The 24,369-nt window shown below is 54.9% G+C and overlaps 2 protein-coding genes and 1 pseudogene across 2 annotated transcripts in view; 2 read left to right on the top strand and 1 right to left on the bottom strand.

Moving 5' to 3' along the window:
* The window catches only part of LOC137457128 (zinc finger protein 850-like), a 386,697-nt gene extending 371,837 nt beyond the window's left edge, over positions 1–14,860 (top strand). The window contains 3 exon segments of the mRNA XM_068168928.1: positions 13,986–14,234; positions 14,237–14,339; positions 14,422–14,860. Of these exon segments, the coding sequence (XP_068025029.1) occupies positions 13,986–14,234; positions 14,237–14,339; positions 14,422–14,860 (791 nt within the window).
* LOC137457130 (zinc finger protein ZFP2-like) lies at positions 833–2,567 on the bottom strand (annotated as a pseudogene).
* A 7,417-nt stretch (positions 14,861–22,277) lies between the features above and the next one.
* Positions 22,278–23,216, top strand: LOC137457133 (olfactory receptor 14A16-like). Its single transcript, XM_068168932.1, has one exon. The coding sequence runs from the start codon at positions 22,278–22,280 to the stop codon at positions 23,214–23,216; it is 939 nt and encodes a 312-aa protein (XP_068025033.1).
* The last annotated feature ends 1,153 nt before the right edge of the window (positions 23,217–24,369 follow it).

Genomic DNA, 24,369 nt, shown 5'->3' with positions numbered 1-24,369 from the left:
TTGTTCCCCTGGCGATGGTGAGCTCCACTTGCTTCAGTGCAGGTTGTGCTTTTGCAGTCAAGCATCGAGGAGATAAAAGGTCAGGGTCCCCCTTCAGTAAGTCAAATAAGAGAACTAGCAGAGTTGTGCTGAGACCTAGCAAGGGTCTTACCCAGTTTATGGTTCCCAGTAATTTCTGCAAATCATGAAGGGTGGTCACAGATTGCTGAATTTGTATCATTTGTGGATGAATTGCTTGATCTAAGAGCTTGCCTTTGGCTCAGAGAGGGCTAAGGGCCTCTCATGTGCTCTGTTGCCAGGCCGTAGCCTCTTCTGGGATTCAGTTCTCTTGGAGCTTTTCCCATTTCTGTCTTGGTCCAGGTGTGAGGCCTGGGTGTAGTTGCTGCCTGTTGGTGCAGGCTCTTCAGCTGCAACTCTGGCAGCATTTGGCTCTTGGTGCTGTCTGGGTGAGAACAAGGCAAGCTGTCTAACTCCTTGGCTGGTTTAAATACTGTCCCAAGACAATTCATTCCCTTTGGTAACACAGAACCCTGAAAACTGCACCTATAGGATGGAGCATAGCCAAGCATGGCCAGGGGCACACAGATTTCACAGCTGTCTGGGCTAGGGCATGTTCTGGGGTTTGACCTTCAAGACACCCTCCAAACACCTAGCATCCCTTGACACCCCCCTGAAAAAAACCCTCTGAGATACCCCTGAGACTGCCCCTAGCAAGACACTCTCAAGACTCTTCTGAGAACCTCACTTTGACCTCCCTGAACTGGGCACACAGCTCCAGCCCCATTCCTAGGGAATATCTAAAATAAAAGCAAACAGACAAGATTTGGTGAGTTTGGGATTTTTATTGACACAACTAGGCAATGGACAGAGAGGCTTTTACCCCAAGGAGGCACAAAGAAAGGGGGAAGAACCATTCAAACCCTGGCAAAGCTCAGCCCAGCTCCAGTGGCTGTGCCAACTCAGCACTGCAATTGTTCTCATCAGCACTAATTGGTGTTCAGAAGGGCAGGAGGTGTGTGTTCCTGCTGGAGCCTCTGAGAAATGCAGAGGGAAAAGAGGTGATTTTGGTGCTGGAAAAGCCTTCTCAGGGGATCACAATTACCCTAGTAGACCCTGGGTAGATCTATTTGTACCTCCCCTGCTCTTGGGGCTGGTCACTGGTGTGGCTGAGGCGATGCTTGGTTAGACACGAAGTGCTGCTGAAGCTCTGGCCGCAGTCATCACAGGTGAAAGCTTTCTCCCCCGTGTGCACACAATGGTGCCTGGAGAGGTTGTAGATGCAGGTGAAGCTCTTGCCGCAGTCGGCACAGCTGTAGGGTTTCTCATCTCAGGATGAGTTGATGCTGGCTGAGTGCAGTGCTCGTGGTAAAGCTCTTGCCACACTCAGCACAAGGAAACAACTTCTCTCCGGTGTGGAGGCGGCGGTGGATGGTGAGGCTGGAGGTGGTTTTGAAGCTCTTGCCACAGTCCTTGCAGGTGAAGGCCTTCTCAGTGCTGTGCACACTGCGGTGCCGGGTAAGGGAAGATTTCTGAGTGAAACTCTTGCCACAGTCAGCGCAGCTGTAAGGTCTCTCACCCGTGTGGGTGCGGTGGTGACTGGTTAGGGCGGAGCTGCGGCCGAATCTCTTGCCGCAGTCAGCACATCTGTACAGTTTATCGCCACTGTGGATGAGTTGGTGCTGGATCAAGAGAGTGCTGGTGGTGAAGCTCTTGCCGCACTCAGCACAGGGGAACAACTTCTCTCCAGTGTGAATGCGGCGGTGGATGGTGAGGGAGGAACTGCGCCTGAAGCTCTTGCCACAGTCCCTGCAGGTGAAGGCCTTCTCTTTGCTGTGCACACTGCGGTGCTGCCAGAGGGAAGACTTGCGAGTGAAGCTCTTGCCGCAGTCATCACAGTTGTACGGCCTCTCACCGCGGTGGGTGCGGCAGTGGTTGGTGAGGGCAGAGCTATGTCTGAAGCGTTGTCCGCAATCAGCACAGCTGTAAGGCTTCTCCCCGGTGTGGATGCGGCGGTGGATTGTGAGGTCAGAGAGTCGTCTAAAGCTGTGGCCGCAGTCAGCACAGGTGAACGGTTTCTTGCCAGTGTGGGTCAGGCAGTGTCGGATGAGGATGGAGCTCTGTCTGAACTTCTTGCCACAGTCACCACAGACAAAGGGCCGGGTGCCAGGGTGGGGGCAGTGGTGCTTCAGTGGCTCTGAGCCAGGTGGGAAGCTCTGCCCACACTCAGGGCACTGATTCAGTTGCTTGAGTGGCACAGAGGGACCGGCTCTGGCTTCATCCTCCTCTGCAGATTCCTTCTCCTCCTCATCCTGGTCACCTTCCTCCTCATCATTATCCTCATCCTCATAGTCATCATTCTCCTCCTCATCATCATTATCCTTGTCCTCATAGTCATCATTCTCCTCCTCATCATCATCCTCCATGATGCCCTCCTCCTCCTCATCATCCATGTTGCCCTTCTCCTCCTGTCCCTTGGAGCTGCAATTTTTCTGCTCAAACTTGTTCTTTGAGAACTTCTTCTCCCAACTCTTGTCTGGGTCCTTCTGGGAGGCCATGCTGGTGGGGGAAGAGGTCACAGCTGTGATATAAGGACCATGAAAGCACTTGAGCCTAGGAGTTCAAACCCTGAGATCCTGCCTGGGTCATGATAGCCTCTGACACCTCCCAATACTCAACACCTGGATGGGGCAAGCAATGGAGAAAGGCTCTCAAAAACTCCCAGTTATTGCCATGCTGGGGGAGTCAGATCTGTAATACCTGTGCTGAGACCCTGGCTTCCTGTGCTGGGGGTGCTGAGACACCCTGGGACTTATGGAGCTCTCTCACTCACCCTGTTCCCAAGCTCTGCAACACTGGCAGGGTGGTTCCCAGCCCAGGCCCTTTCCTTCAGTCTCTCATGGCTCAGACAGCAGAGGCAGCAGCACTGACCCACACAACGAACCCTCACCTGCCTGTGAGGCCCCAGACTCCCACCACAGCTGATGTCACTCAGAGCCCCCAGAGGGCTGAAATGTGCTGGGTAGGAGGCTCTGGAGGAGGTTGGGAGGCACCAAAGGAGTCACTGTGGGGCTGTGGTGCCAACTGTTGACCCAGTCTGTGTTCTTCACTTGCTGGGCTGTCCCAAGGAGCTGATCTGCAAGCTCTGCAGTTGCTCAGCCCCAAAGTGGAGATATGATGGAGGGAGAAGAACCACTTGAAGCATTCAACATCCTTCAAAAATGCTTCACAATGCTCACGACCACCTGAAAAATCATCCAAATCTCTTCACAAACTGTTCAAAGCTCTTCAGGAGTCATTCAGATCTGTTCAGAACTCTTCCAACTCATTTCAAGGAGATTTTGGGGAGTCTCTGGGCTCCTTTCATGCTTCAAAAACACTGGGAAATGTTTAAAACTGCCTGAAACCTCTCCAGAATCTCTTCATTACTCCAAAAAACTCTGCAGGAGTGAAGAAAATCTCTTCAGAGCTCAGAAAACTCCTTGGGTGGAGATTTTCATGAGTTCCTGCCCTGCTTTAGCCTTCAAGACTCTAGAAAAAGGCTTCTACAGGCTTCAAACTGCATTAAAAATCATCAACATCTCTCTGAGCTTCTTAAAGGCAGCTAAAAATCATTAAAAACTCTTCCTACCTCCTAGAAGTTCCCAAAGCCAGCCAGAGAAGCTTGGGACTCTCTCTTTCAAGATCAATGGAGAGATTTAAATGAGTTTTGTGGTCTCAAAACTCTTCAAATATGCCTGAAGAAATCATCCAAATGTCTTCAAAACTCCCCCAAATATCTTCAGAAGTCAATAAATGCCTTCAGGACTGTTCAACACCTCTGGAAATTTCATGAAATCTCTGACAGACTCTTAGCAACTCAGAAGAGTTTTGATATTGATCTGTTTGTGTTAATCTGTTTAGAATCATAGAACTGTTGGGGTTGGAAAGGACCTCAAGGATCATCTGGTTCCAAACCCCTGCCATGGGCAGGGACCTCAGAGTAATTGGAGATTTACCTACAGCAAAACAAGGGATTAAAGCAGAAAGCAGGAGCTGGAGCGAGGGCTGGAAACCTCAATAACAGGAACTCAATGAATGTATGGAAGCCAAGAGGTCTGAGGGACAGGACTTGGATCCTGAGGTGCTTCTCATCTGTGAACTGAAAGAAGGCAAGACAGGAACCTTGCACTGTGTGTTTAGAGGCTCCAGGGCTGCTTGCCCTGCAGGAAGGAAGCTGTCAAGCACAAAGGCACTGCTCAGGGGCAGGCAGTGCCCAGAGGCAGGCAATGCTTATCTAAGACCATGGACAGATAACAGGAAACAGGCCAGGGACAGCTCAGCTTCCTCCTGCAGGAGTGAGCAGAGGAACAGGACAGAAACAACCAAAAGAGCAGAGGTGGAGAGGAAAAATGCAACTAAGGAAGAGCCTCCCAAGCTCATTGCAAAAGCCACTGCCAGGGGTGGGCAGGAGGAGCCAAATGTAAATGGGTCTCAGCTTAAAGAGAAATAATTTGTCTCCCAAAGGAAGTAAAATGAAAAGGCTCTGCTGGAATTGGAAGAGAAATGCAGAGCTGGATCTAAACATCCAGCAGAGCCCAGCTGGGGAACACAGAGACACCTGCAGAGAGATGGACACAGCCCTGTGCCCGAGGGCAGGCAGAGGCACCCCTGGCACAAGGGCACAGCAGAGCCCCACAGGAAGGGGCTGGGGGGCACAGAGGCCTTGGATGCCACCACCCCCAGCACAGCCAAACCGCCCCACAGCTGACACCAGCCCCAGGCGCTCCCAAGCTCAGGCTCAGCACAGCACCCACGCCTGACACCCCCACGGCACCCAGCACACAGCCTGCCCACAGCTCCCCCCCGCGCCTGGCCCTCAGCCCAGCCGCTGCCCTTCAGCACAGCAGCCGCCCGGCACCTGCCAGCACAAAGCCTCCAAACCCCCAGGGCTCCCCCACACACCCCCACAGCAGCCTCTGCTGCAAGCCACACCCCACGCTCACCACCACCTCTCCTGCACACAGCAGCCCCCACAGCGCCGCTGCCACCTCAGCTCTGCTGCCAGCCCAGCCCCCAGCACAGGGACACAGGGACACAGGGCCAGGGACAGCCCCTGCAGCCCACCAATGGCTCCGCCTGCAACACAGCAGCAGCCAAAGGGGGCCTGCAGCTGCCCCCACCAGGGGGAGGCAGCACCACAGCACCACAACGAACCCCCAAACACACCCACCCCGACCCAGACCCACACACAGCTCCCCACAACCGCACCCACCCCCTCGCACCACCCCACCACTCCCCACTCCAAGCCTCACCACCCCGACCCACACCACACCCACACACAGCCTCCCCCACCACCACCAACTCCTACCCCCAAACCCACACAGCCCCACGGGCTCCTCACCAGCCCCTCACACGCCCCCTCTCCGACCCCAAGCCCCCACCCAACCTCACACACGCCCCCACAACTCCACAGCCCCCAACAACCACCCCCCACAGCCCCACCCACACCAGCCCCACACCTCACCGAGCCCTCCTCAAGCCCAGCTCCAGGACACAGCCCTCAGCCCCACCGCAGCCCAATGCCAACCCCACGAGCCGCTCCCCCAAGCCCCAAGGGATCCCCACCCCAGCAGCCCCCACTCTGCCCCGCGCCTGCCCACACCTACCCCACAGCCCAGGACAAAGGGGCGCACAGCAACAGGAAGAGGAAGGACCAAGAGCTCGGAGCAGAGGCAGCTGCCGACTGCCGTCCCCTGCAGCCTCCTGGCAGCCTGGGCGAGCAGAGAGCGATGCAATGGAGGCCCCGAACCGCCCACGTTGCAGCCCAGCCCAGGCGGGGGCTGGGGCCGCAGAGGAAGCCCCGCCCACGGCCGGGCAGCCTTAGCCAATGAGAGGCGGCGGGAGCGCGGCAGCTCCTCCCCCTGGGCGCTGCCGAGGCCCAGCCAGGAGCTGCCCCTGCCGGCCGCGGCCGCCATTGGTGCTGCCCCGTGGGGAGCGGCAGCGGGGCCGGAGCGCGGGAGAAGTGCCGGAGGTGCTGGCGGGCGAGCGGCAGCTGCCGGCTGGTGAGCTGCGGCGGGGCGGGAGGGGCTGAGGGGGCCGGGGAGCGCTGAGGGCGGCGCCAGCGCAGCGGGGAAGGCTCTGGCTGCGTGGGGCTGCCGGGGGCGTGTGCGGAGTTGGGGGTCGGGAGGGGCGCGGGGGGCAGGGGGCTCCGTGGGGCTGGGGCAGGCTTGGGGAGGGTGAGGAATTGTTCTGTTTGGCTTGGGCCAGGGGCAGGGGGGTGCCGGCGGGGCTGGGGGCCGCGGGGTTGGCTCCTGAAGCTCTTGGCTGTTTGCAGTCTGTGCTGTGCAGGATGTGCATTGGGACAGCAATGGGGGGGGGGCGGTGAGGTGTCAGAGAGCGGCCGGGAGGGACGGGGTCCAGAGTGCAACTCTCATCCCAGCCCTGCTGCCCGCACTCAGCACCAGGCGGGGCTGGCACTGGCACTGGGGGTGGAGCACAGCCCTGGGAGGAGAGGCTGAGGGAGCTCTGGGGTTGCTGAGCCTGGAGAAGAGGAGGCTCAGGGCAGACCTCATTGCTGTCTGCAGCTCCCTGAAGGGAGGCTGGAGCCAGGTGGGGGTTGGGCTCTTCTGCCAGGCAAGCAGCACCAGAACAAGAGGACACAGTCTCAAGCTGTGCCAGGGGAGGTTTAGGCTTGGTTTTAGGAAGAAGTTCTTTATACAGAGAGAGAGATTGGCCATGGGAATGTGCTGCCCAGGGAGGTGGTGGAGTCTCCATCCCTGGAGGTGCTTAGGAAGAGCCTGGATGAGGCACTTGGTGCCATGGTTGAGTTGATCAGATGGTGCTGGGTGAGAGGTTGGACTTGATGATCTCAAAGGGCTCTTCCAACCTGGTTAATCCTCTCCTCTCCCCCCTCCTCTCCCCCCTCCTCTCCCCCCTCCTCTCCCCCCTCCTCTCCCCCCTCCTCTCCCCCCTCCTCTCCCCCCTCCTCTCCCCCCTCCTCTCCCCCCTCCTCTCCCCCCTCCTCTCCCCCCTCCTCTCCCCCCTCCTCTCCCCCCTCCTCTCCCCCTCCAACCAGGAGAGCCAACAGCTGCCACCCAGCCAGGGGAGAGATGAGGGAGCAGAGGGGAGGAGCTGGCTGTGCATTCTGCTTCCAGGGCAGCTGCAGGGATTATGGGATGGCAGAACAATTCACCATGGCCTCTGCCCACCCTCTGGCCACTGCCCAGCCCCTTGCTGCTCTCTGCCACTGCTGGAGGAATCATCTCTATGGTCCTCAGCCCACAGCAAAATACTATTGACCAAAGGACCTCCTCAGCTCTGGCACAGTGCCAGGGTCAGGGCATGGCTGACCTGCACCTGAAAGGTCTTCTCCAGCCACAGGCACTCTGTGATTCTTACTCCTTTAGGCTGGGAAGGGCCAGGCCTGGAAAAACATCCAGCTGGCTGTCAAGAAGGTGGTGCCAGGCCCTCTGGAATGGTGTCCTGGGGCAGGACAAGGGGCAATGGATCCAGGCTGGGACACAGCAAGCTCCACCTCACCATGAGGAGAAACTTCTTGGCTGGAAGGGTGCTGGAGCCCTGCAGCAGGCTGCCCAGAGAGGCCCTGCAGTGCCCCTTGCCGGAGAGCTTCCAGAGCCAGCCGGATGCGTTCCTGTGGGACCTGCCCCAGGGGATCCTGCTCTGGCAGGGGGATTGAACCTCCTCTCCAGAGCTCCTTTCCAGCCCCTACCATCCCAGCAGTCTATGATGCAATGACCCCAAGCTGTCTGACACCAAGCTGTGTGGTGCAGCAGACAGGCTGGAGGGAAGGGATCCATCCAGAGGGACCTGGACAGGCTGGAGAGGTGGGCACAAGCCAACCTCAGGAGGTTCAACAAGACCAAGGGCAGGGTCCTGCATCTGGGTCGAGGCAATCCCAGGCACAAATCCAGGCTGGGCAGTGACTGGCTGGAAAGCAGCCCTGAGGAGAGAGCCTTGGGGGTGCTGGGGGAGGAGAAGCTCACCAGGAGCTCTCAGTGTGCACTTGCAGCCTGCAAAGCCAATCAGCTCCTGGGCTGCAGCAGGAGAAGTGTGGCCAGCAGGGCAAGGGAGGTGATCCTCCCCCTCTGCTCAGCTCTGGGGAGACCCCACCTGGAGTCCTGCCTCCAGTTCTGGAGCCCCTATGACAAGAGGGACCTGGAGGTGCTGGAAGGTGTCCAGAGAAGGGCCAGGAGGATGAGCAGAGGGCTGGAGCACCTCTCCTGTGAGGACAGACTGAAGGAGTTGGGGCTGTTCAGTCTGGAGAAGAGAAGGCTCCGAGGTGACCTCATTGTGGCCTTCCAGGATCTGAAGGGGGCTCCAGGAAGGCTGGGGAGGGACTGCTCAGGATCTCAGGGAGTGATAGGACTAGGGGGAATGGAATGAAGCTGGAGGTGGGGAGGAAGCTCTTCCCCATGAGAGTGGTGAAGCCCTGGAATGTGTTGTCCAGGGAGGTGGTTGGGGCCCTGTCCCTGGAGGTGTTTAAGCCCAGGCTGGCTGAGGCTCTGTCCAGCCTGATCAAGTGTGGGGTGTCCCTGCCCATGGCAGGGGGGTTGGAACTAGATGATCCTTGTGGTCCCTTCCAACCCTGACTGATTCTATGATGCTATGACCACAGCCATGGGCTGGACCTAGTCAGTGCTGAGCAGCAGATATTTGTCTCCCTCACCTCCCTGCCAAGGCAAAGCACAGAGCTCCCAGAACCGATTCTGTGATTGCTCATGGAAACATTTGAAACCCAGGGTGGCTATAACTCAGCTGGAGTTTTAATGCTCACCTTAGTGTTTGAAGACTTGAGGATTTTAAGGAGTTGGTTTTTTGGCACTCAAAATGCTTTGTAAAAAATGGCTTAAAAATGATCCAAATCTCTCTGAAGATCATTCAAAGGGCCTGAAACGAATCAAAATCTTGTAGAAAAACATCAAGTATCCACAAAAGTAATCAAAATGTCTTAAAAAACTCACTAAAAGGGCCTGACATGAGTAAGAATACTTCAAAAATCATTGAAAGGGCCTGGGAATAATGAAAATACCTCAAAATCATTAGAAAAACCAAAAAATGGTCTAAATATCTCAAAAAAAAAATCATTGAAAAGGCCTGAAAATGATCAAAATGTCTTCAGTAATCATGAAAAAGGAGATGAAAATACTCAAACTATCCTCAGAAGTCATTCAAAATGCCTGAGGCTAAGCAAAGTCTCCCCAAAACCCATTAAAATCAGCCCAAAATGAGGAAAATAGCTTCAAAAGGAAGGAAAAGGGGCTGGAAATAATCCACAGAGCTTCGGGAAATGATTAAAAGTGCCCAAACGAATCCAAACCAATTCCAGAACCTCATCCCCATGGCTGCCAAGCTCCTGCAAACTGATTCTGCAGAGCTCTCAGCCAGGCTCTGGCTTCTTGCAGTCTTCAACATCCTTCAGGAATGCTGCAAAAGGCTGAAAACTGCCGGAAAAGTCCTCAGCACCTGCTGGAAACTCTGGAAGGCGACAGAAAAACTCTTCCCGAGCCGTTCAGATCCCCCGGAGCTGCCCCAAGCCCCCTCGGGAGGCATCGAAATCTCTTTGCAAGAGTTTGGGAGAGGCTGGGAAGAGGTTTTGGGTTCCCAACCCTGCAGAGATTCCTCAGCGAACAAAATCCTCCTCAGCTATGCAGAGCTCCTGGAAACCTCTGCGCAACCTTTCCGAGCTGAGCCAAAGCTCCTGGGAGCTGTGCGCAGCTGCTGGGTCAGAGCTGTTGCGGAGCTGCTGTGCCCCAGCCCTGCCCCCGCAGCGCAGCTCAGCCCAGACGGCGCCGCCCTGGCTGAGAGCTGCACCTCCCGGCATGCCCCGCGCGGAGCCAGGGCCGCAGCTCCCCGCTGGGACTTGGAGGCGGGGTTGGGGTAATCCGGCGTCTGTGATTGGCTGCGGCTGCCCGGGCGTGGGCGGGGCTTCCTCTGCGGCCCCAGCCCCCGCCTGGGCTGGGCTGCAACGTGGGCGGTTCGGGGCCTCCATTGCATCGCTCTCTGCTCGCCCAGGCTGCCAGGAGGCTGCAGGGGACGGCAGTCGGCAGCTGCCTCTGCTCCGAGCTCTTCCTCCTTCCTCTTCCTGCTGCTGTGCGGCCCTTTGGCCTGGGCTGTGGGGTAGGTGTGAGCAGGCGCGGGGCAGAGTGGGGGCTGCTGGGGTGGGGATCCCTTGGGGCTTGGGGGAGCGGCTGGTGGGGTTGGCATTGGGCTGCGGTGGGGCTGAGGGCTGTGTCCTGGAGCTGGGCTTGAGGAGGGCTCGGTGAGGTGTGGGGCTGGTGTGGGTGGGGCTGTGGGGGGTGGTTGTTGGGGGCTGTGGAGTTGTGGGGGCGTGCGTGAGGTTGGGTGGGGGCTTGGGGTCGGAGAGGGGCGTGTGAGGGGCTGGTGAGGAGCCCGTGGGGCTGTGTGGGTTTGGGGGTAGGAGTTGGTGGTGGTGGGGGAGGCTGTGTGTGGGTGTGGTGTGGGTCGGGGTGGTGAGGCTTGGAGTGGGGAGTGGTGGGGTGGTGCGAGGGGGTGGGTGCGGTTGTGGGGAGCTGTGTGTGGGTCTGGGTCGGGGTGGGTGTGTTTGGGGGTTCCTTGTGGTGCTGTGCTGCTGCCTCCCCCTGGTGGGAGTGTGCCCAGTGTGCCCAGCTTGCCCCTTTGGCTACTTGCAGCTGGCAGTGGTGCCCTGCCCCCAGCCAAGCCCGGTGGGTGCCCAGCAGCACCTTGGCAGCCTGGATGGGAGCCTGGGGTGGTGCTGAGCTCTCTGCTGGTCATTCTCTGCCCTCTCTTTGCCTTCTCCCCTCTCTCCTCAGCTGCTCTCATCCCTGCACAAGCTGCAGGACACCTCCTTGAGCGCTGCCCTTGCTGGGGGGGTCCAAGGAAGGGTCCAGGGGGGTCCAGCAGTGGCTTGGTGCTGGACTCAGCTTGGCTTGGCCAGAGGGCACCTCAGAGCCTGGCCTGGCCTGGTCTGTGAGCCCAGGGCTTGGGGCTGGGGTGGCCTCCTGGGCAGGAGCCCCCATTTGGAGAGAGGCTACTGGTGAGAGGAGGCCAGGAGGTGGGGGGAGTACCCCCAGGGCAATGGGGTCCCCAACTTGGGTGGCACTGGAGGAGTGCCCAGCTGGAGTGGGTTGGGAAGAACAGGAGGGTCCCCAAATGTTGCTGCCCCCCAAGTCTTCTTGCCCCCAGGTCAGGCAGGGTCCCAAATGGCACTGCCATGGGCCCTGCCCCCCAGAATCCCTCTACAGCCCCCCCCCAGTGCTGGGTCCCTTGGGGGTGGGGGAGTCCTTTCCTGCTGCCTGGGTGTTGGGGACCATTGTTGGTTCCTTTGGGATAGCTTTGGGGTGCAGGGAGGTAACTGAGGGTCCCAGGGAGGCATTTTAGCTCTCAGGCTTTTGTTGTGGTTTCCCTGGGGGCATTTTTGGCTCCTCCTGCTTGTGGCAGGGTGCAGCATGGGCTGCCTGGGGTGGCACAGGGAGCTGGGGGAGGCTGCTTGGGGCGTTCAGGGCTTTAACCCCACCCCGAGTGCCAGTGCCTGCAGCTGGCTGTGCTGGGCCAGCAGCCAGGGGTGCTCCTGCCTCAGCCCTTGGGCTGGCAGCACAATGCCTGCCCCTGGTGCTGGGCCTTCTGCAGAGCTGGGCGGAGAATCACCCCAAACCCACAGCCCCCCTGCCCAGAACACCTCTCCCACCCCCAGATTGTGTTTGCTGGCTGCCAGCTTCTGCTTCAGCTTCTCCCCCTTGGCCTTGAGCCTTTTGTTGTCCTGGCTGGAGGGGGAGGATCCACCCCCAGCCCCTCCTGCAGCTGCTGTTGGGTGGGGGCACAGCTGGGGACTCATCAGGGCCTGTGGTGCCTGGGTGGCTCCTGCCCTACCCAGTGTGCCAGGGTCATCCAGGCCCCATCAAACCCCCAAACATTCCAGAGCCCCAGAATCCCCCAGCCCCCCCCCAGCCCCAGTGGATTCTAATCCCAGCCACAGCTTTCCCCCCATGAGCTCCGAAGGATCCTGATTGCAACCCTCAACCCCCAGGGATCCAATCCCACAGCCCCCATCAGAACCCCACAGATTTCCCCTCCCAACCCAGATTGACCACCCCCAACCCCACAAACCTCCCCAGAAACCTACAGCCCCCCCATGACTGCCCAGCCCCCATCCCATAACCTTACAGAGTGCTGCTGTACCCCACAGACACCCCCAGCAGAACCCCAGCAGCTCCCAAGCCAAGCCCCAGGGGCTCCCCCCGATCTCCCCCCAGAGCTTCCTCCAGACCCACTGACCCCCAACCCCACAAACCCTCCCCCAACCCCAGGAATCCTCCTGGCCTCCCAACCCCACAGGCAGCCTCACAGAGCCCTCCCCAACCCCCAGCCCAGGGCAAAACCCAGCCCCAGAGGTTCCTGGTCCCAAGATCTGCATCAGCCTCAGGGCTCTGTGCACTCCAGCTGAGTTTCTGAGCAGTTCTGAAGGGATTTGGTGACTTCTGAAGATGTTTGGATGATTTTTCAGGCAGATTTGAAGAGTTTTGAAAAGACAAAACCTCCTCCAAAGCTCCCCAAGGATCTTAGCAGTGAGATTTCAAAGGCTTTTTGGGTGCTATTAGGAACTTCTGGGAGTTTGGAGTGGTCATTAGAGAGGTGTGCAGGGCAGAGCTGAGCACAGAGTGGGTGTGGTGGGGGCAGGGCCAGGGAGGAGAGCTGGGTCCAGGGCAAGATGTGCTGTCAAATGCAGCTGCAGGCAGCAGAGGCCTGGGCAGGCAGTGGGAGGAAGCTTTAGGCAAGGCCTGGGAGAGGCTGTGTGGAGGCAGCTGTGTTGTGGTGCTGGCCTGCAGCTGTGTGCTGGGCAAGGAGCTGAGTCTGCACTTGCTGAGGCCTCCCATCTTGATCAGCCCTGGCTGTGTGCTGTGGCTGTGCTGCTGGGCTTGGGAGCTGCCCCCAGCAAGGCTGAGCTGTGCTGCCTGGTCCTGGGCAGTGCTGAGCCATCCCTTGCAGGTCTGTGCTATCCTCTGAGCCCTTTGCTTCTCTGTGGCAGGGGCTGAGTCCTCTCTCCATCATCCCTGCCCCTGTGTGCTGGGGAAGAGCAGAGTTTGCAGATTTGTGCTTGGAAAAACCCAACAGGTAAGAAACCCAGAGTGGGTTAACAGCAGGATCCTAGGCCCCCAGGGCAGCTCCCAGCCTCCACCACCTCCTCCTGTCCAGCATATTTCACTCTCCAGGAGCTCTGAGGCACATCAGGTGTTGTGGGAATTGAGGAATGCTCCAGGCTGCGGGGGGTGAGTTGTGATCAGGGGATGATGTTTGGGGGTTGGGATCTGGAGGGTGGTGGGAGAAGGTTGGAGGTGGTTTGGTGTTCCTTGTTCAGTGGTGCTGCCTCCATTGTCTGAGTTCAAAGGACAGGGCTGGACCAGGAACCACCCTGCCAATGCCACCAGGCTCGAGGAGAGTGGGACAAGACCACTTGTAAGCCTCAGGGTACCTCAGGGCACTGATCACAGGAACCTGGGGTCTCAGCACAGGTATTGGAGGTCTGAGCCCACACTGTGGCAGAAACTGAAGGTTTGAGGTCCCCTCTGTACTCTCTCCTCCAGCTGGGTGTTGGGAGTCAGGGACTGTCATGACCTAGGCAGGATCTGAGGGTTTGAGATCCTGGGCTCAGGTGCTTCCATCTTCTTTATTGCAGAGCTGTAACCCCTCCCACAGTATGGCCTCACAGAAGGACCCAGGCAAGAAGCAGCACCCAGAGATCAAGTTGGAGAAGCCAATATGCAGTACAAAGGTAGAGGAGGTTGAGGAGGAAAAAGAGGACAAGATGGAGGATGATGCTGAGAATGACATTTATGAAGAGGAGGATAATGATGATGATGAAGGTGACCAGGATGAGCAGGAGGAATGTATGGAGGAGGATGAAGCCAGAGCAGGTCCCTCAGTGTCACCCAAAGAGCTGAATCAGTGTCTTGAGTGTGGGCAGAGCTTCCCAGATAGCTCAGAGTCAGTGAAGCACCACTGCCCACAGCCTGGCTCCCGGCCCTTCGTTTGTGGTGACTGTGGCAAGAGGTTCCGCTGGAACTCTGAGCTCATCCAGCACCGCCGCACCCACACTGGGGAGAAACCGTTCACTTGTGCTGACTGCGGCCAGAGGTTCACCCAGCGGTATAGTCTCATCCAGCACTGCCGCACCCACACTGGGGAGAAACCGGTCACCTGTGCTGCGTGCGGACGCAGCTTCACCCAGCGTGGCAAGCTCACTCGGCACTGCCGCACCCACACGGGGAGAACCCGTTCACCTGTGCTGACTGCGGGCAGAGCTTCACCCAGCGCTATAGTCTCACCCAGCACTGCCTCACCCACACTGGAGAGAAACCCGTCTCGTGACAACTGTGGCAAGCGGTTCAGGAGGATCTCTCATCTTAGGCAGCACCACCTCACCCACACTAGTGAGAAGTCCTTCAGCTGTAGGGACTGCGGCAAGAGCTTCAAACAAAGCTCCAGTCTTACCATCCACCGCCGTATCCACACTGGAGAGCATCTGTTCCCCTGTGCTGCGTGTGGAAAGAGCTTTACCAAGAGCACGTCATACCTCCGGCATCAACTGATCCACAGTGGTGAGAAACCATACAGCTGTGCCGACTGTGGTAAGAGCTTCACCCAGAGGTCCTCCCTTTGCCAGCACCGCAGGGTGCACAGTACTGAGAAGTCCTCCAGCTGCAGGGAGTGAGGCAAGAACGTCAAACGAAGCTCCAGTCTCATCATCCACCGACGCATCCACACCGGAGAGAAGCCTTTCCCCTGTGCTGAGTGCGGCAAGAGCTTCACCAAAAAGGGGCACCTCAGCCAGCATCGCTGCACCCATACCGGTGACCAGGCTAGACTGCGGGGAAGGAACAAATAGATCCACCCAGGCTCCATTGGGATCATCCTGACCTGCCTAAGTAGCCTTTTGCAGCAAATTGAACCCAAATGGTCTCTTTTTCTTCTGCATTTCTCAGAGGCTGGGGGCTCCAGCAGGAACAAACACCTCCTGCCCTTCTGAACACCAATTAGTGCTGATGAGAACAATTACAGTGCTGAGTTGGCACGGCCAGAGCTGCCATTGGAACGGGACAGAGCTTTACCAGGGTTTGTCTGCTTCTTCCCCAATCTGTGTCTCCCTGGGGTAAAAAATCATCTGTCCATTGCCCAGTTTCATTGATACAAGGCCAAAGTTCCCCAAATCCTGCCTGATTGTTTGTATCTTAGACATTCCTGCCCACAATGCCCAAATACTGAGGACATTTGCTCCCTAGGAATGGGGCTGGAGCTGTGTGCCCAGTTCAGGGAGGTCAAAGTGAAGTTCTCAGGGACATCTCAGTGTTTTTTTTCATTGTGTCAAGGGATGTTAGGTGTTTGGGGGGGGGTGCTGGAGGGTTCTAGGATTGGTTTTCATAATCTTTGGAGGGTGCAGAGGGGATGTAAGGGAGGTGTTTGGAAGCCTTTGGAGGGCTTCTGACAGCTTTCCACTACAGAACTCTGCTGCTTTCCAGCAGGCCTGGGGCTTCCAAAACTCTTCTCCCTAGCTCAGCACTGTTCCTGATGGATTCCTGCTCACCTGGGGCTTCCCTCAGCCTTTCCATCCACACAGAAGTGGGAAGAGATTTCTTTGACTATTGAGTTTTCAGGATATTTAAGAGTGTAAAGAGTGAAATCACTGCAAGAAAGGATGCTGTGCCTCAGCACAGTGCCCAGAAATGCTCCCCCAGGATGTTTGTCTTACATTTGGATCTCAGCTTAATTCTGCAGCTCTCAGCAGTGTGCCTGGCAGAACCGTGAGCTGTTGCTAGGCAAGCTGGAGCTGGCTGAGCTGCTGCACAAATCCACAAGCCCTGTGCTCAAGATGCTGCATTGGGAGCTGAAAGTGCCTGTGCAAATGTCATGGTCTGCAGCTGGAGAGACCTCTCCCCACAAATAACTGCCACAGGCACAGTCTGGAGCTATCCAACATGCAGAGAACACCAGAAGGGCACTTGGGCAAGGAACTGGGAAGCAGCTAAGGAAGTGCAACTGCAGGTGGGCCTGGGAAATTCTCAACCTGTGAGAGCAACTTGGGGGTGTGGAGCTGCCCCACTGCGGGAAGCCTTTAGGGCTGGTGAGCCAGCGCTGGATGCCAGGTGGTGCTGATCCCTTGCTTTAGAATTCCCTGCTTCTCCTCCTTTCCTATCCTGCAGCTGCTGTTCTGCAAACAAGGGCAGCTGCTGGGCCATGTGTAGAGCCTCTGATTCTCTGCTGACCAACTCCAAGCTGCAAAGTTGTTTTCCTGTGTGAACCAAGAACAGGATCCTGCATGAGCCAGAGGTGCTGGCACCTTTGATTGGAGCATGCTTTAGTTTGTACACAGGGCTGGATTCTACTGCTGCCATGAATCAATGGGAGAAGGAAGAAAGTCTACCAAAATGAGGTACTTTGGGCAAGAGAGATTGGCTTAGGGACTTCCACTCCTGTTAGCTACTTCTTCTGTTAAGGACTTCTGGGCCTTGTGATGTTAAGGACACTCTAAGACTCTGTCATGCTGGGGACTCTGCAAAGCTGTAATAAAGGACTTGTGAGAGGACTCCTGAGGTTCTCTACCCTCTGCCCTTCTGGCATCTCGTGATACCAGCAGGGGGTTGGTCCGTTTGTCAGATCAGAGGGCACCCTGTTCTCAGGGTGAATCATTAAGGACTCCAAACAAAAAATAAGGTGGGGTATATGTGTGTGCAGGGAACATGGTTTGGGGGAAAGGGTTTGTGTTTAGCTTGGCTTTGAAAGAAGTTGTAACAATCAAGGGTACTTACAGACCCATTCAAAGCAATTAAGCCAACTCTTTCAGGGACAGCACCTGAGGGGGTGGCTCAGAGAACCTCTGTGCCTGTGTGAGAAACCTGGCAATAGCAGTTTTGTATGTTTTGAGGTTGTGTTTCTCATTTAAACTCGAATGCTGAAGATTCCTTGATGTATTGACAGATGGATTTGTCTTGCTACAATATAAAAGACCTCTCAAGTTTTGCAGGCTGCAACCCTTGGAAAAAAGTTTCTTCACAGCATCATCACAGAAGACATCTTTCAAGGACTCTACCTTCCTGGTGTCCCTGCAGATCCATTTGAATCAGGAAGGAAGCTCTCACTTCAGTTCCAACTGAAGGACTGTCGGGGCAGGGTGTAGGTTATGGATTTGTTCTCCTGGCTTCCAGGAGGAACAGGGATGAAACAAATTTTGTCCTATTTGCTATGGGGTTCAGCATTGTTACTCTTTTACCTTGTGTAATTTTATATAACTGATTCAAAATGTAGTGTCCAATATGCTACTGGTGTCTAATGATGGTGTAAAACAGATTGGTGCCATTAGCCAATCAAAACTCATGTCTATTGTAAAAATTGTTTAAAACTTCTTTCCTTCCTTTCTTTCTTCCTTGCTTCCATCTTTGATTGACAGGGTGGTGTAAGAGGCTAACTCTTGTATCTCTTGGTGTGAATCCACAAAGATAAAATCACCTTGTGTATCATGGGAAGGCCCTGTGTCACAGCTCTCATGGAATGGTGCTGAAAGTGTGATAAGGAAACAGTTGTGGAGGTTAGCTTTACCATTGGTAAAGAGAACTATTTAGAGTAGAGTAGAATAGAATAGAATAGAATAGAATAGACCAGGTTGGAAGAGACCTTCAAGATCATCGAGTCCAACCTATCATCCAACACCATCTAATCAACTAAACCATGGCACCAAGCACTCCATCAAGTCTCCCTCTAAACACCTCCAGTGATGGTGACTCCACCACCTCGTAGGTGTAAAGGCATCTTAGTAGAACCTGTACTTTCTAGTTCCTTTGCTGCTGTGTGTACTACCCACCCATAGGTGTTAGGCATAGCTGTTGATTGTATAATCTATAACGAATCAAGCATTTATCACTTTAGTTGTAGCAATATTACCTTTAAGACTTGTGTTAGTGATAAGTGTGGGGGTTTAGGCTGGGTGCTGGCCCGGATGCCACTGCACAGACCACACCTGGGAGGTCCCAAGCGGTGGGCCCAGCCCAGGGGGGTGGTCACAGGAAACCAGGTATTGCATTCCCATAATGCCCTGCTCCCCTATAAAACATCCACATGGGATCTTCACTTCCTCTTTTGTCCCCTGCTGCTGCCTAGGTAAAATGGCATGAGCTGCCTCCCTTGGGCCTGCCCAGGCCCAAGGCTGGGTTTGGGGGGGAGGAAAGAGCCCTGGGGGGTTTGGGTGTACCCCCAGGTGGGGATGGGATGTTCTTGGGTATGTTCTGGGATCTCTCTCTTTTGTCACAGTGCTTGTGGTTCTCTGTACAACTTTCATTGTTGTTTTTATTGTTTTCCCATTTAAACTTTCCATCACTTTTGCAATCTGTTTGTCTGAGTCGTTATTTCTGCCCGTGGTGGGGAGGGGTCTGCCCCAACCCATTACAATAAGGACATTGATCAGCAGAGCATGATCATTCCCTGTTGAAGAAGGGCAGAGGTATGGAACCCAGTGAATATGACAAGAGGGTGGGAGAGTGAGAATGGATTGGATCATGTTCTCAGGCCATTAGACCAGGGACTAAAAGATTCTAGAGAAAGGACAAAAAGATTTGTGGGATGGTTAATGTTTGCCATAATATCAGCTGTGATAATATTAGCATCCCCAGCTGCTTCAGTTACAGCTCTGACAAAGGGCATACAAACTGTGGACACAGTGAGAACTTTATTGACCAATGTGACAAATGATCTGCATCTGCAGGAAGCTATAGATGAGGAAATAATGGCAAGGTTATGCATGCTTGAGGCCAGTGTTGTTTGGTTAGGAGACCAACAAGCTGCCTTGCAGACCCATATGATACTGCAGTGTGATTGGGAATATCATAAGCAGGACATGTGTGTAACATCCTTGTCTTGGAATGACTCTCAGCATGATTGGAACTCACTCAGGTCACATTTACAAGGGGCCTTTGAAAGCTCCTGGAAATATAATGTTCAAACATTGAAGCATCAGCTGGAACTGCAGCTAGCAAATACACAACAGGTGAGGATTGATTCAACATGGCAAGCACTGAACAAAGAGCTGAGCTGGCTGAATCCAAACAATTGGTTCTCAGGTCTGAATCTATGAGTGTGGGTTAAGGTGGAATCCTTGTGGTGATTGGCATTGTAATTATAGTGTTAATGGTGTTTGTAATCATATCTTTTAGGAACAGGAGGATGGTCAGGGCACAAGTGATGGCTGCTGGTTTAAACCATATAAAAATGGGGAGTTGTAGGAAAGCAGAAAGTATCTGTGGAGGGTTTCAGGACAAGAAAGAACAACAGGCTGCTGATACTGGAAGGCTGGCCTGGTGATAAAGAAGAGCTGAGTGTGGTGAACAACCTGGAGTGCGAGACAGGAGGACACTTGCCCCCATGCTGGAGAAACTCAACCTGATATGGGATGAAGATAACAATGGCCAGCTGCAGCTCAAAGGAGGAAATTCAGTGAGCAGCAGTGGTGGAAGAATGTCAGGGAGTTGCTTAGCCTGCTGGATTTTTCCTGTATAAACTGCTTGATCTGTGCCAATAAACAATTCCTGCTCCACCAACAGGGAGTCTGTGCAGGCTTTCAGACAGAGAGGCTGAGGGACCTGGGCTGCTTCAGACTGGTGAATGGGGTTCAGAGCACTGCCATAGCAGTGTGCACATGGCTGAAGGGTGGTTTCAGAGAGGATGGAGCTCTCCTTGGGTGTGTTACGAGACCAAAACCTCCACAAAGTGCAGTTTGAAAGGTTCAGAGTGGAGGTGAGGCCAAAGAAATGTCCCTGAAAGGGCAGAGCTGCTATGCATGAGGCCATCTAGAGGTGTCGGGAAATGGCAGGGAGAGTTGAGACAGCTCAGGGAAGGGATGGAAATGGCAGGGGGAGAGCTTAGTGGGGAAGCAAGATTGGTGTCAGCAGACTGAAGGGAAAGACCTAAAGGCATGGGACAGTGTAGGAGAGGCTGCAGTAGGGATGGCCAAGGGCTCTGGCAAGGCTGAGAGGCCCAACAGGACCATGGTCTTTGTGCCCTTGGCTCTGGCAGTTGCCTCTGCCACCAAGGCCTTTGAGGAGAAACTTTGCTTTCAGGCTTTGAGGTTCTTCTATTGCAAGGGCAGTGGTCAGGGCTTGGCCTTTCTGCTTCCTAGACCAAAGGCAAGTTTTTCTCCCCTGTACTTTGCCTTTGTCTCCCTGCAATCCTGGCCTCTAACAAGCTGCTCTAACGAGTCCCTGGGGAGCCTTTGTCAGTAACAAGCCTCAGTGAGGCCAATCAGTGCTTCAAGGTACTTTGGAGTTTTCTTCTGACTTGGACTTCTTGAGAGGCTTCTTGGCAGTACCTTGGCAGAGTCTCCTGGCAGTACCTAAGGATGATGCAATCAGCCCCAAATACTCCATGGGGCTCATTAAATACTGCTGAACCTCTCATTATTGCCAAGATTTCTGCAGCTAATTGGAGAGGTTTTTATTGCACAAAGTATCTGATAAAAATTATATTTAAAGGTACATTTCATTCCTTATCAGCAAGAGTTGTCTCTTTGGAAGCAAATCACAGCAAAACCTGACAAGATCCTACCCTGGTCACTGCTCACCCTCACTCCCCACTGCCCCCAGCAGAGCCCTGAGCCCTGAGCTGTGAAGTGAGGGACAGGATCTGCCTTGCCAGTGGCTGAGGGTCAGGGCTTGGCCCTTTGGATCAGTGGAACCCCTCCAGGCTTCCTCAGCAGCAGAGCCACCTTGAGCTGCTTGTCCTGACCTGTCAGCACTGTCTCAGTACTCTGCTCTCACCACAGCCTGGAGATGCTTCAGTGCCTCCAGTGATGCTTCCCTTGCATCCACTGTCTCCTTCTGCTCTAACCAGACCCTGGGGACCCTTTCCCAGTATGCTTCACTGGGACCCATTAAGAGTAGAAGAAAGTTCAGAGTTTGAATCTGACTTTGACTTCTGGAGAGGTTTCATCAGCTTGTCAGTCTCTGAGGTTCATGGACTTGGCAACAAAGCCACCAGAGAAGTCCTTTAAGTGCCTTGGGCTGGTCTTGTGCTTCTGAGCTGCACCAGGCTCCTGGGCTGGACGTTGCTGCTGGCAAGGAGGCAGCGCTGCAGGAGACAGCTCTGGCCAGGAACAGCTCCTCTGCACAGCACAGGAGGGCTGAGGACACTGCCAGAGGATCTCAGGGACATGAGGATGGCAGCTTTGAGGTGGCCAGGACTGGGAGGGTGACTGAGAGCTCACTAGAGGAGAAGTCACTGCAGTCACTGACACAGTGAGGCTGTGGGTGCAGGACACTGCAGCTGTAGCTCCTGGAGGCATCTCCATCTCAGCAGCTGACACTCAGCTGAAGGCTCCTGGAGTGTGCACACAGAAGGAGGACCAAAGCCCTTCAGTTCCACCCTGTGAGCAGCAGTGAGCAGAGCTGGGTAAGGAGAAGGCTTCACCCCCAGCCCCTCTTCCTTTCTCTCTTCCCTTCACTCTCTCTGCAGCACTGCAGGCCTGCTCCCTGTTTCTCCAGCTCTCCATGGGTGTGGTGGTTTTAGGCTATGCCTTTAAAATTTAGTTACAGATTTTGAGCAGAAAAGTAGAAACAAAATAAATAGATCACTCTTGGGTGTGAAAAGGAAAAGAAAAGATTATTCTAAACAAATTGATTGGATAAATATCTGGAGTCAGAGGAGCTGTACCATAACAATTCTCTCTCTTCTCTTCTGATCTCAGCTGTTTTGATTCACTTGAGAGAGATCACCTGCTTTGGCTGGCCTTGGCTAAGTCTAACCCACTGCTTTTTTTCTCTCTCCACTCCTCCTTTCTCTCTTGGAACAGGGGGTTAGAGGGTAGGGGCACTGGAACAACTTCCCTGGTCTCTGACCAGGGGGGTTTCATGTCATTTGGTACCAGTCTAATATTGTCACTCCTGTATGTTCTGTACCTGTTCATTGCATTCCATTGTAGAGTGTAGCTCTTGCTTGTCAATACAGCTTCATTTGCTTCTAACTGAGCTGCTCTGGCAAAGCTAATGCTAGGGGAAATTTGAACCTACCACAATGGGACTCTTGTTCCCTGGCATTGGGCTGTTGGTCACTTTCTGTTCTGACTCCAGAGGAATCTTCATGGCAATTCTGGATCCCTGCTGCATTTGAAGCTCTGGTGAACTCTGCCATGGGTTGGTAGTGATGGGGAATGAGCTCATTCCTCCTGCAGCTCAGGGACAGGGCTCACAATGAGGCTGAGAGAAGTGTGCCCTAACTTTTCACTGCCTTTCCCTCCTTGGACAGGTCTCCAGGGCCAGAGGCAGCAGATGTCCAACAGCAGCTGCAGCTCCATCACCCACTTCCTCCTCCTGCCATTCCCAGGCACAAGGCAGCTGCAGCTCCTGCACTTCTGCCTCTTCCTGGCCATCTACCTGGCTGCCCTGCTGGGCAATGGCCTCATCATCACCACCATAGCCTGGGACCACCACCTCCACACCCCCATGTACTTCTTCCTCCTCAACCTTGCCTTCCTTGACCTGGGTGCCATCTCCACCACTGTGCCCAAATCCATGACTAATTCCCTGAGGGACACCAGGGATATCTCCTATGGAGGATGTGCTGCACAAGTCTTTTTTATCCTGTTTATGCTTTCAGCAGAGTATTTTCTCCTCACCACCATGTCCTACGATCGCTACGTTGCCATCTGCAGACCCCTGCACTATGAGACCCTCCTGGGCAGCAGAGTTTGTCTCCACCTGGCAGCAGCTGCCTGGGCCTCTGGCTTTCTCTATGCTCTGCTGCACACAGCCAATACATTTTCCCTGCCCCTCTGCCAGGGCAATGCTCTGCACCAGTTCTTCTGTGAAATCCCCCAGATCCTCAAGCTCTCCTGCTCCACATCCTACCTCAGGGAGGTTTGGCTTCTTGTGGCCAGTGTCTGTTTATCATTTTTCTGTTTTGTGTTCATTGTGGTGTCCTATGTGCAGATCTTCAGGGCAGTGCTGAGGATCCCCTCTCAGCAGGGACGCCACAAAGCCTTTGCCACCTGCCTCCCTCACCTGGCTGTCGTCTCCCTGTTTCTCACCACTGCCTTCTTTGCGTATCTGAAGCCCTCCTCCATCTCCTCCCCATCCCTGGACCTGGTGTTGTCAGTTCTGTACTCAGTGGTGCCTCCAGCAGTGAACCCTCTCATCTACAGCCTGAGGAACCAGGAGCTCAAGGCTGCCCTGAGCCAACTGATCCCTGGATGCTTTCAGAAGCAATAAACTCTTTGTCTTCTCCTGCAGAGCAGTTCTGATGTCACTCAGTGCAGGCCCAGCCTGGTCTCTCTACTTAGTGGTGGTGGTGTTTTACTCTTTATCAAACTGTCATCCCTTTTCTAACACATTCTCTGCTTTGCTGACCAAGAGTTTGTGCAGCAGGACCTCTGCTCTTTCTTTGGTTGAAAAAATAAAGAACCTTGCATTAACATTTTCATTCCTGAGATTCTTTCTCCAGGGCTTCTCCAGAGCTTCAGGGCCAGGTCCTGTGCAGATTTTGGTGAGAAAAGAGTCCCAGCACAGCAGCACTGCCTGGGAGCACCAGCACCTGGACTTCCAGGGCTGTTCTCTTTCCACTTCCAGTCTCTCCTGGGTCAGTGAAAGGCCTGAGTGCTGTGGCAGCTTGGTCATTGTTCTGCTGCATGCCAGTCCTATGAGTACAGGCAGGGGCAGGCCATGGGAACTACTCTGATTGAGCTGGCCCCCAAGAGCAGTTCCACAAAGACAGATGATCTGCAGTCTGAAGGCTTAGGTCTTCATCCAAAGTTTCTCTCCACAGCAGGCCCAAGAAAGTGTCCCAGGGATGCAAAGAGTAGGGAACAGTTCAAGTGTGAGTGTGCAGGGCTGGGGCACACAGCAGTGTCCTGGCACAGACAGGCCTGCCAGAGGCTTGAAGGAGCAGCAGAGCAGGCTCTGATCTGTGTCTCTGTTCACTGGACAGCCTGCGGAAGCTGTCCCAGGGTAATCATCCTGCTCTAGCCATTCACCACCACCATTTCCAGCATTGGTCTCTCTCCCCAGCTTGCAAAGTTTCTTTGTCCCCCAGTTGCAGGTCACAGGATCAGGAGGTCAGCAGTGGCTGCTGGCATTGCACAGGTGACATGCAAGCATGGACATGGTGTGTGGGGTGAGAGGAAGCTGAGTGAGCACAAACACCATCAGCTGTGGCTGGGGTACCAAGGCACTGAAGGTGTGAAGAGACTCCTAGCCTCTGGCAGGGTCAGCAGGAGGCCAGGGACACTCTGCCTGCTGAAGTGCAGAACCTGCAGGAGTGATGGAGAAAGACTCTGTCTGAACATCCTGAGGTGCAGAAGCAGTTCATGAGGCCAGCTCAGGTGTGCACACCTAACAGAGCTCTGACATTTCTGTGTGTGACTGC

Source organism: Melanerpes formicivorus, unplaced genomic scaffold, assembly GCF_026170545.1.
Source record: "Melanerpes formicivorus ecotype bairdi unplaced genomic scaffold, bMelFor1.0.p_v2 SCAF_160, whole genome shotgun sequence".
NCBI lineage: Eukaryota > Metazoa > Chordata > Aves > Piciformes > Picidae > Melanerpes > Melanerpes formicivorus.
This window is presented reverse-complemented; position numbering and strand designations above follow the sequence as displayed.